Source organism: Hakea prostrata, chromosome 4 (assembly GCF_041222555.1).
Source record: "Hakea prostrata isolate BN-2017 chromosome 4, UWA_Hpros_2, whole genome shotgun sequence".
Classification (NCBI taxonomy): Eukaryota; Viridiplantae; Streptophyta; class Magnoliopsida; order Proteales; family Proteaceae; genus Hakea; species Hakea prostrata.
Genome location: NC_142603.1, coordinates 46,659,807 through 46,670,957, shown reverse-complemented (window position 1 = coordinate 46,670,957; position 11,151 = coordinate 46,659,807). Strand labels below are relative to the sequence as shown.

General features: G+C 39.4%; 2 protein-coding genes and 1 non-coding gene across 3 annotated transcripts; 2 read left to right on the top strand and 1 right to left on the bottom strand.

Moving 5' to 3' along the window:
• Positions 1 to 501: 501 nt before the first annotated feature.
• Positions 502 to 6,470, top strand: LOC149019168 (uncharacterized). Its single transcript, XM_089153224.1, has 7 exons — positions 502 to 780; positions 1,500 to 1,577; positions 2,198 to 2,362; positions 2,459 to 2,523; positions 2,669 to 2,708; positions 4,477 to 5,235; positions 5,546 to 6,470. The coding sequence occupies exons 1-7, from the start codon at positions 608 to 610 to the stop codon at positions 5,553 to 5,555; spliced, it is 1,290 nt and encodes a 429-aa protein (XP_089009350.1). The 5' UTR covers positions 502 to 607; the 3' UTR covers positions 5,556 to 6,470.
• A 1,060-nt stretch (positions 6,471 to 7,530) lies between these two features.
• Positions 7,531 to 8,007, bottom strand: LOC149019167 (uncharacterized). The gene has a single exon (XM_089154065.1). It carries the CDS (start codon positions 8,005 to 8,007, stop codon positions 7,531 to 7,533), a length of 477 nt encoding a protein of 158 aa, XP_089010191.1.
• A 3,071-nt stretch (positions 8,008 to 11,078) lies between these two features.
• TRNAA-UGC (transfer RNA alanine (anticodon UGC)) lies at positions 11,079 to 11,151 on the top strand. Its single transcript has one exon. It is a non-coding gene; the product is annotated as a tRNA-Ala (tRNA).

Below are 11,151 nucleotides of genomic sequence, written 5' to 3'. Positions count from 1 at the left end.
AGGCAAGAGGAAGTGAAACATCATTTGACAACACCATATTTTGCTTGGCCGCTATACATAACGCCACTTTTTGTTAATGTTTTGATGTCTGCCCCAGAACATCTTTTTGCAAATTCAAATCCCCTGTACTACAAGAACATTTCACTAAACTAGCTATTTTGGCTGCCACGGAGAGCAGTAATTGTAACCCCTATAGGGTTCTATCTTAATATTACGCTTCTTATTTACTATCAAAAACTTCCAAGGATGCTGTTGCAAGAAGACCGGGGGTGGCTGAACACAACTAGATACATGTGAGCCGTCCAGATGGAATCATCTTCATCGAATTCCATCAGATGGCTCACATGCATATATACATTCATTAAATCTCCTGCAAACAATATGGTCCATCACGGTTTGGAACTTTGGATCGCTCAATTACAACAACGCGGTTCCGCTCCGGTTCGGTTCCATAATAAGTCTTTCCTGTGTATACTTATTTCCTCTTCGGCTCTTCCTCTTCGAGTTGTTTGTCATCTCGTTGGTTCTCCTTTGTACTCATTCACGGCGTTTAGGCATTTAGGTTGAAGCTTCGTTGTGAAGAGACGAGCAGTAGGGAGCTGCGACAATGGGAAGGTACAGAAGCCGTAGCAGGAGCTACAGTCCCCGGCGCAGCAGAAGCCCTCTTCCACGAAAGCGATACGAAGACCCTAGAGACAGGTTTCGCGGTGGTAGGTCATTCCGAGATAGACGATCTCCTCCCTCTGGATTACTTGTTCGAAATATAGCCCTTGACGCGAGGTACCTTCACTTTCCTGCTTTTACATTCATTCATTCTGCTATCTTCTGTAAAATTTCTAAGGTTAGGGTTTTGTTTTCCTTGTATGTATTTGTTTTCCCTTATCTTTCCCCGTTGCTATCCAGTAGTTTTGAAAGCTTTTTCACTTCGCACTGTCAGCTGCCCTGGTTTTTCATGCTATCTTTAGGTATTACCCACTTCGCTTTTTGCAAGAACCCCAGTCTTTTGTTTGTGGTTGCAGTTTTGGGTTTGTACCAGAAACATGAATACATGCTTCCTACCTGAGTCCTGCGTAGATGTCATCAAGATTCCACCCTTTAGTGCTTACCCTCTGCGGGTACAGAGCCTCTACAGTGTCTTACTTTTTTTAAAATTTGTTCATTCCATTATAGAGATTATCCTTCTTTTCTATTCGGTGGGAGAAATAGTTTTCTTATTGTTCATGGCAGTGGTTAATGTGGTAGATGACTTTACCTATCCTTCTTTGTTATTATATTCATAATTCATTGGATGGCCCCTTACCTTTGTGACTTTGTCACCCAAAAAATTGAACAGGAAAAAAGTTTAATTTAGTATTTGGTCCTGGTCTAATTACAATGTTATAAATTCTTACCATTTTTCCTTGCAGTTTACTGTACATCCTATTTTTCAGTATTGAATGGGTTCAGCAATTATTAGTAGGAAGACTTAAATCTTATCGTTCTATCTGATTCTTCTGCAGACCTGAAGATCTTAGGATTCCATTTGAACGTTATGGCCCTGTGAAGGATGTGTATCTTCCAAAGAATTACTATACAGGGTGAGTTTTGAGTCAGCAATTAGTTCTTTCCTCAACTGTTTGAAAGCTGATTTTTAGAGTCCCTGGAAATCGGTGAGAACATTGTTGTTGATGCTTCTGTCAATGTAATTAGTGATTATGTCATGCACAATTTGCATGGATTAAGAATCCATCAGGTTCTGTTGACGAAGTCTGCAGTCTATCATAGTCCAGATCCTGGATTAAGCTCGTCCTTAGCCTAGCATGCTTTGTGCTTTCGACCTTTAGCCATACTCTAGTCTTGCAGTTGTACATTGTACAGAGATCACTTTTGACCAGAAAAAGTTATAAGCATTAACATAATAAATCAACACTGTGCTTCCAATATAGAAAGCATTGCATGTTTAAGAACTGTGGCTTAGGAACCTTTGAGTATCTTAGTTTTTGGACTGAGTTTGAATAAATGTGGTTCAGGTAGGGACTGCAAGAATTGGTTGAAATTTCCTCACATGTTCAGGAAAACTTTTTAGTGTTTTGTTGAAGCCCATTTTTCATCTTTTTGGGCCTTGGAGCTGCTTTAATTTAGGTAAAGCTGCATAATGTAGCATAGATAATTTCTAGGATTTTGCATTATCTGATGCTTCTAGATGTAAACCTTCTAGAGAGCCACGAGGCTTTGGATTTGTTAAGTTCCGTAATGCTGATGATGCTGCTGAAGCCAAGATGCAAATGAACCATCAAGTTATTGGTGGACGTGAGATAACCATTGTGTTTGCTGGAGAGAACAGAAAGACTCCTCAAGAAATGCGTACTTCTTTGCGCACAAGGTGCAGCTTTTTAATTCTTATCTTTCAAGTTTTCCTGTGAAGTAGAAATTTTATGTGGAGACGTTTTGGTAATGATATTTGCTATTTCATCCATAGGGATCAATATGGAGGTGGCCATAGAAGACGATCGCCGGGAAGGTCCCCAAGACGACGATATAATTGTCAGTTTCAAATACATACTACTGGATTTTATTTCTTACTTATTAGATTGCACTTGTGCTCCTCAGCTGTGGATAGTGTGAGTTATGGTGTCCAAAACTGATACTCGTCTTTGGTGGACTACTTATGATATTTTATGTGTGACAGCTTATTCGCGGTCACCTTCACCACCCAGCCATGGCTCAAGGTCTGCATTCTATTCTTTGCTTCAGTTTTTGCTATGTATTCTTGTGGGTAGTCCCTGTTTGGGTTTCAGTGTCTCTTAGGCATTGGAACATCTGGCATGTAACAGGTCTCATCATATATGAGTGTCTCCTTAAACTAGCTGGTTTCAGAATAATTGTGCATGGGAATGCACATCAGGGAAATATTTAATCTTGACAAAGTTCTTGATATACCAGAGACCTCAAGCTGTGGTCCTTGTGAAAGCAATGCTATGGTATTATCTTTTATGTTGAAAAGGCTCAATATGGTGAATTTGCTGTATAAACTTTGCTGTCAAACTGTAATAATTTATATTTTTTCTTTTAGGTACTTATTGATTAAAAATATCAATAATTACTATATTTCATTTAGTTGGGACGATGTTTAGTTGAGTTTTATAAATTATTAGGGTGTTTGATTAGGTACAAATACTAATTTGAAAAAATGGGAAGACTGTTGAGATGACAGAGCTGTGGCGAGTTTATGCCTTGTTACAGACTTACAGCAAGGATGCATGCATTGAGTTACAATTAAGTGGGATTGCTTGTGTATGTAATAAGTGGCAGTTTTCCTATTTGTGTGTTTTTTTTTTTGGGTAGTTTTAGATTATGACAACTTTGATGAGTTTTTCTTTCTCTGGAAGTCACCGCCTGGTTTCTTTTCCCACTTAGTAGTTTTTTAACAAAATATACAATTTCACCTAGGTGGCCATCCCTTTTTTATTCTTTAATGCATGCTGCTTGTTCTCTCGGTGGGGAGTGAATGAAACATGTGTTCCTGTTGGTTAGAATAACATCTGCTGGTGTCTTGTTCGTGCAGATTGTAAAGTGAACTGAGAGACAAAAAGAATTCATCGATTAGAAAAGACTAAGGAGAAAAGGGATAAAGTGGCTACTTGCTTACTTATCTTTCAAAGTCATTCAAGAAGTATTCATTACTGATCTCATCTTGTCAACTGTAACCGATGAATGGCTTGGCTTTCCAAAATTTTCGATTTTGGCTAGCATGCTTGGTCCTACTAAACTGAACTGTCAAAGCCATGGTTTGTGAGAAAGATTACAAGCACAAAAAAGTTTTTATTTTCTTACATTATGCACGTTTTAAAATTTGATGTCTTGGTTTTCTATACTATCCAGTTAAGAAAGAATGTAGAGCCTATAACTGCAAAAAGGAGAGACCTTGATCTCCAGAGAATGGGAGCCATTGGAAGTTCATACTGCTAGAGATAGAGGTATCTTCTGTTGGGGGTGCCCCTCCTTTCATCAAGAAAAAGATAATTTGGTTTAGAGAGATGTGGCAAAGAGAGCTGGAAGTTATCAGCTGCTGATGAACCACCTCACTTTGTGGTAGAGCTTAAACAGTTCGAAAGTTTCATATTGTTTGTCAGATATCTGAAAAATATGATATGCAGGTAAAGGTTATGTCTCCAGTACTTGGATTCTGAACCAAAATGTTAAGTGAAACCTTCTCATGATTGGCAGCAAATGAACTTAAATAACATGCTTTACTTATTCAAGAGTGCCTTGTGATTCTGTTTTTTGAGTTTTGGCATAATTTGGGCTCTTTTATCATATTGGATATGGAGTTAGTTGTAGTTTATATATCGATTTAAAATTTGTTTTATAATGGCTTTGGATTAGGTTTCTGTGCTTTTATAGTGTAGTTACTAATAATTTGTGTTTGATATTTATTATTCCTACTTTATATTCATGAATTTTAGCACTGAATCTCATTAATACTGGTAAAAACAGAGGCATGGTCCGTCATGTGAAGGATGATGGTTACTCACCATCACGGCTGAGATCAAGGTCGAGATCCAGATCCAGAACGAGATCAAGATCTATATCAAGGTCTCCGTCACCTCGCAATGGGAAGGACTATAGGAGGTCCCTAACCCCAAAAGAGAATGTTCGTGGTCTTCCCAAGGAGAGAGGCCATAAATCAGATCACAGATCACCATCTCCTCGCTATGGTAGAGACTGTAGGAAGTCCCTAACCCCAGAAGAGAGTGGTCGGGGTCCTCCAAAGGAGAGAGGCTATAAATCAGATCACAGATCACCATCACCTCGCTATGGGAGAGACTGTAAGAGGTCCCTAACCCCAGAAGAGAATGGCCGGGGTCCTCCCAAGAAGAGAGGCTATAAATCAGATCACAGGTCACCCTCACCTCGCCATGGGAAAGACTGTAGGTCCCTAACCCCAGAAGAGTATGGTCGGGTTCCTCCCAAGGAGAGAGGCTATAAATCAGATCACAGGTCACCCACACCTTCCCATGGGAAAGACTGTAGGTCCCCAACCCCAGAAGCTAATGGTCGAGGTCCTCCGATGGTGAGAAGCTATAAATCAGAGCACAGGTCGCCTTCACCTCACAATGGGAAGGACTATAGAAGATCCCTAATCCCAAAAGAAAGTGATCAGGGTCCTCAGAAGGAGAGAGCCTATCAATCAGATCACAGGTCAGCAAGTCCAATTGGGAATGGTCGGAGTCCATTAAGATCTCATTCAATCAGGTAGCTCCAAATTATTTATTCTCTGATTTTTTTAATATATATTATATGTAATTCCTTCTGAATCATAAATTAACTCATTGCACAAAGCCTTTTCTATCCAGAGAAGTCAAAAGGTTTGTACTAGAATCTGATTTAGCATGCATGTAGAGATCCATAACAGGGGTATTCAAGGTCACATTAGAGCATAGCATGCATCAGAGCTTTATGTTGTGAAATAGTAATTTGTTCAAGTATTTTTGTTAAAATAATGTTTAATCTTGAAAGTGAAGAACAATTTGCTGATTGATCCATATGATCTGTGTTCATGCAGCCCCCGTTGATTAAAGGTTGTGGTATTTGATGTCGCTTTCGAGGTTGACCTGTTGATCAAGTTCCAGAGGCCGTTCTTCAATGATCGATATTTTCTCATATTGATTGATATCCTGCAAGGAAGTTACTGGAAACAACTGACTGCTTATCTTTTGTTTTTGATTCTCTTACTGGAAACAACTGATTGTTATCCTCATGTTTTGGAGACGCTAACACTTATAGTTTGATTGGCCTAAAGGCTGTATTGTATGTCTTTATTTGGTTTTATTTCCTTTGATTTTCACTGTTCTTCCTATGCTGCATGGAGGCTCTGTTTGGTTGCTAGTTAAGGAAGTTGTGGCTACAATTTCTGAGTTTAGGCCTAGCACATATATGTAGGTCATTTACTTCTAGCACTGTAACTTTCTGGATGCCAGACTCAGCAATCAATTAGCTATTGTGGGCATTGGGCATCGCTTACCAGGCATTAAGGTCTGGAAGGATGAGTTGATATGGGAGATTCAAACATCGTTAAGTTGAGACTGCTTCAACAATTAGTTGGACGTGTTTACATGGTTTTCTAGCACTCTTTGAGTTTGGTTGGCAGGTCTAGTTTGGAATTTCTCTTTCTTATCCTTTCCTCTAGATTAGAGAGACTTGAGAATTTGAGACTGCTTTGTGGTTTGGAGTTGATCGCGCTCTATGCAGTAGAGTTTGTTTCTACCAAGAAAAGGAGACTATAATTCAATGGTTGTTCTTCAATGAAATGCTCGTGTCCTGAGAATTACAGTTTTAAGGAATGCAGAGCATGGCGGCTGCGGAGACTTGAAAAGGTAGAACCAAATCCAAGTGCATAACTTTCACAATGTTGGAAGATTTGAATCTTAAGAACGCCAAAAGTTTTAATTAAGCACTTCTAAAAGTGTTTTAGAACACTATATGAAAAAACTGTTATAGATGAGCGGATCACTGCCTCTTATCTAGTAGTGCGTTTATCGGAAGCTTTTGTGGCAGTGGAAGTGTTGTGGGGATCCATTTAAGGGTGTTAACTGTGTACCGGAATTGTATAATCGAACTGTGCTGCCAAATACTGGATCGTTCAAAATTTGGTAAGGTACGGATACCGTATCGAATTTTGAAGTACCGTACGGTTTCAGCTGTACATATTGTCGGTACAGACCGGAACCATACCGAATTTGTGTACCGGCGATACGTACCGTTTGTACTGATTCTCGTACCGAAATTCATGGTTAAATTGTAATTTGTTCCTCCAGTTTAGTTTGCCCTATTTGCTTCCCAATCCGCTCGACCTCGACTTCACTCATCTCTCAATCTCTGATTCTCTCATCGTCTTCGTCTCACTCTCATCCTGAATCAGTGAAGATAGAGCAGAAAATCGTCTTCGTCTTACTCTACCAGCAAGATAGAGCAGAAATCTCTCATCTTTGATCAGAGAATAGAGAGATCGAGACGAACACCTGGGTAACTGACTAACAGGGTAAGTGGGTATAGAATTAGTCTCTTTTTTCCTCAATTTATTAGCAGTACCCTGATTTGAGTTGTTTTCTTTGTTTTATGAATCATACGAGTAAACTGAGCAGTACCTGCAATCTTTCCTGAGCTACTCTCTTGCTCTGTTCCTCATAGTCTGAGTCTTGAGGTATCGCAGTCAGCAGCCAGCGAGCTGCCCTTTCGGCCTTTCCTGTGCTACTCTCTTTATTTATTTTATTTTATTTTTCAATTGAGTCAGTTTCTTTTTCTCTTGTTAATCTTGTGCTATCTAGAGTATGAAAGCTATTGTATGCTTGAAACATGAAGACTGCTAGTTGATAGCTAGGGATTCTTACTTTTTGAATTCTTGGAATGAAAAGTTTTCCATTAAAGTGATTTCTAGTTGCCATTTATCAGTTACAGTTGAAGTGTCTGACTGTTCAACTGTGCTGTATGATGAGACCATCTTTCTTGAAATGTATTTTATGATTACTTTTTTTTTTGGTAAATAGTACTTTATTCAGAAACCTGAAGAGTGGCCGAGCAGAGCTCTAATAACCACTGACTGGAAATAGGCCATTCAACCCGGTTTGTAAGGTTAAATGCCTTCCTGGATAGGAGATCCGCAATTACATTGGATTTCCTAGGAATGTGTCTTGCACTGAATTGCAAAAATTTGGAAGCTATATACTGTATATCTTGGACAACAGGGAGAATATATGGGGGGGGAGTAGATCCATTCACAACGAACTTGAGTAGCTCCTTGCAGTCTGAATGAACTTCCACATAATCATGACCATCTCCCAATGCTTCCAATAATCCAGCTCGCATAGCCAAAGCTTCTCCTTCTAAGGGAGACCCAAATTTCCGAGGAGAGGAGACTGCTAGACATGGCTGCCCATCATTTCTCCTAATTAGGATTCCTAGACCACCTACGCCTTCTTTTGGTCTCCAAGAAGCATCCGTATTGAGCACTATAGAAAGTGGATGCATAGGAAGCCTTTGAACCCGACTGCAGCTGTAGCAATACCATCTTCTCTGCTGAAAATGGTTTTGTTCTTATGTGTCCAAAATTCTCCATGGGCACTTAAAGCTTGTTGAATAACTTGCTCGCGACCATGATTGACCTCCAGCCACCCTTGCATTTCTTGCCTTCCGGACATGCCACACCATGAAAGCACTAAGACTTTTAGTTTCCTAGCCTCCCGCTACCCAGACTTCAAATCTCTTCCATGCTTTGATCCAATGCTCCATGGATGATCCTCCTTCCTCCTCAATGCGCCATGTTAGAGGGCAACCATACCATACTTGACGAGCTAAGTGACAGTGGAATAAAACATGATCAATTGATTCTTCTCCCTCTCCACATGCCCCACATAAAGTATCTAGTTGCATACCTCTTTCTTGGAGACCTTGGGCTGTTGCGAGTCCTTCATTTGCTGCTCTCCACATAAAGTTTTTCACCTTTGGTAGAGTATCACGAGTCCATATTTCTTGCCAAATAGATTCATCAAGGTTTTTCCATTTTTGAGGCTAGACGAAGAGGGTGCTGCTGCTCCTTCTAATTCTAACTCTTGTTCTTGTAATCTATATGCCGCCTTAACGGAGAATGTCCCATCCTGCTGCCTCCCAGATTAATGAATCTCGCTGTAGGGAAGAGGGATAGTTTCATCTTCAAAATCGCTGCTGCCTCGGTGGGAGAGAACCATTGTTGAATTAGCCCTTCTTTCCATTCTCTTGACTCTTCATCAATGATATCTCGCAACCCAATATAGAGGACACTCGCTTTTCTGCTTGAGGAAACCTTGAAGTGGTGAATCCCAAAAATCCATGGATCTTCCCACACTTTAATGTTCTTGCCATCTCCAATCTTCCATATCAGCCCTTTTTTCAGCACCTCTCTACCTTCCAATATACTTCTCCAAGCCCAAGATGGATTAGCCCCTTCTTTGCGTCAAGGAATGTACTCTTTGGATAGTAGATTTGTTTTAAAAATTTTGCCCAATCAGCCTCGGATTCGAGTATATTTCAAGCCACTTTACATAACATTGCTTTGTTATGTAATAGTGGTTCCTTAATGCCTAGGCCACCTTTACTCTTGTGCTTCACCAACCGTTCCAGGATAGCCAATGAATGGGTGCTTTCCCGTCCTTACCTCCCCAAAAAACTTAGCACTTTTGATCTTATTTGTTGATGGATCGTTTTTGGTATCTTGAAGTGAGCAAGAATGTAGTTTGAATTCTGTAAAGCCACTGATTTCAGCATCACCTCTCTACCGGCATGGTTCAACAGCCTACTTGCCCACCCCTCACATTTTGTTGCTAGTTTTTCGCTGATTGAGTGGAAGATATCGACTTTAGACACCCCAAAATCCGTTGGCAGTCCCAAATATTGAGTTGGACCATCACTACATTTGACTTTCATAATCTTTGAAAACCACCTTCTGATTCTTGGAATTGTATTAGGGCTGAAGCTGATTGTTGACTTCTTTTCATTTATGGAATGTATTTTATGATTACTTGAATAGCCATTGTTTCAAAAGGTAGATGCGTCTCAAATGAGCATGTAACTTATGAATGAGTTTGATGGTTTTCCATTTATGGAATTCTTTTATGGTGGAAGCCTTTGACGGGTTATAATTGTGATGTCTTCCCCTAACTAGGTGCTCTATGATTAATCATATATGTACTGACTCTGAGTGATCTTCACCGCAGGCGGTGGTGGTGGTGGATATGTTTATCATGCCCATTATGTTTTCCTGGTTGTGGTTGTCACAACCAGTTTTCTGAGGGTTTATTGGGCTCGACCCATCCCTTAGCTATTGTTTTTTACTTTTTGTTTGGTGTCTGTGTCTGTGTTTTCTTTCAAGTTTATGAATGAAGTTTGAACTTTTGACAAAAAAAAAAAAACTTCACCGGCAGCATTATGGTGTTTAAAGTGGTAATGTCATATTAGGCCTGAAGAAGTAATTGCAGCTCTCATTCCTTGCGTTATTCTTGAGCTTTCTGTAATACACAAGGGGCACTGCAAGAGCAAGCAAAGGAAGCATGTATGTACACTTATGTCCTTGCTTTAGCTATTTCACAAGTGTCTTAAATTTAATATTTATGGCTTATTTCTTGATTATTAATTTTGTCCTTGACGACTCATATCTACTCAACTAGGATAAAGTAGATTTTAGTTAATTACTTTGCCTTGTCAGATGGTTGCTGTTGCTGTACATGCACCCTTATCTAATGCCGCAACCTGTTTCCTTTTGCACCTTTGTTCATAATTTTAAGACCAAATTGCATTGGCACCTCAAAATGGAGGCCTTAAAGCACTGACACCCCACTTTATGTTTAAAAAACACATAGGTCCAATTCTGTTAGTAGAGTTATTACTTGGTTAATCATATTTTTGCAAAGACTATCTTACCCTTGACTTATTATTCAAGAAATCTATTCTCATTTAACCAAAAAAAAAAAAAACTAACTTTATGGACGATTGGGAGTTCAACCGTTTCACTTTTCTTTCTTTCTTTTCTTTTCTTTTTTTTTTTTTTTTTTTTTCTTTTCTTTTTTTTTCAAATTTTAGTAAGGTCATTTTTGGAATTACAAAAAAATTAACAATGGGTTAACAGTTTCACTACAAGAATGGACTAGTGTGTTTATTGAATTAGGGTGTCAGTGTTTTTTAAACATAAAATGGGGTGTCAGTGCTTTAAGGCCTCCATTTTGGGGTGCCAGTGCAATTTGCTCTAATTTTAATTTTTAAGTTTGTCCCATGATCCTCTCCGTCCAAACCGTTTTTCCGTACCGACTTTATACCGTACTAGAAACCGTGTTTAAATTGTTTTTCCATACTGATTTTGTACTGAAACCGTATCGGATCGTTTTTGTAAATACCGAAATTGTACTGTACAGTTTAAATTTGGTACAGTACGGTTCAGGTTTTTGGTATTCAAAGTTGGTACTGTACCGATTGACACCTTTAACTATCTTGTTGAGTAGCATTGTAGTGATTGACACCTTTACCGTCCATCTTGTTGAATAATAAAATGATACACAATAAAATCATCAATTGGGGATGTAGCTCAAATGGTAGAGCGCTCGCTTTGCATGCGAGAGGTACAGGGTTCGATCCCCTGCATCTCCA

Coding starts and splice junctions, on each gene's coding strand:
- LOC149019168 (XM_089153224.1), top strand. CDS start 608: ATGGGAAGGTACAGAAGCCGTAGCAGGAGCTACAGTCCCCGGCGCAGC. Junction 781..1,499: donor AATATAGCCCTTGACGCGAG/GTACCTTCACTT, acceptor ATTCTTCTGCAG/ACCTGAAGATCTTAGGATTC. Junction 2,709..4,476: donor CCACCCAGCCATGGCTCAAG/GTCTGCATTCTA, acceptor TGGTAAAAACAG/AGGCATGGTCCGTCATGTGA.
- LOC149019167 (XM_089154065.1), bottom strand. CDS start 8,007: ATGCATCCACTTTCTATAGTGCTCAATACGGATGCTTCTTGGAGACCA.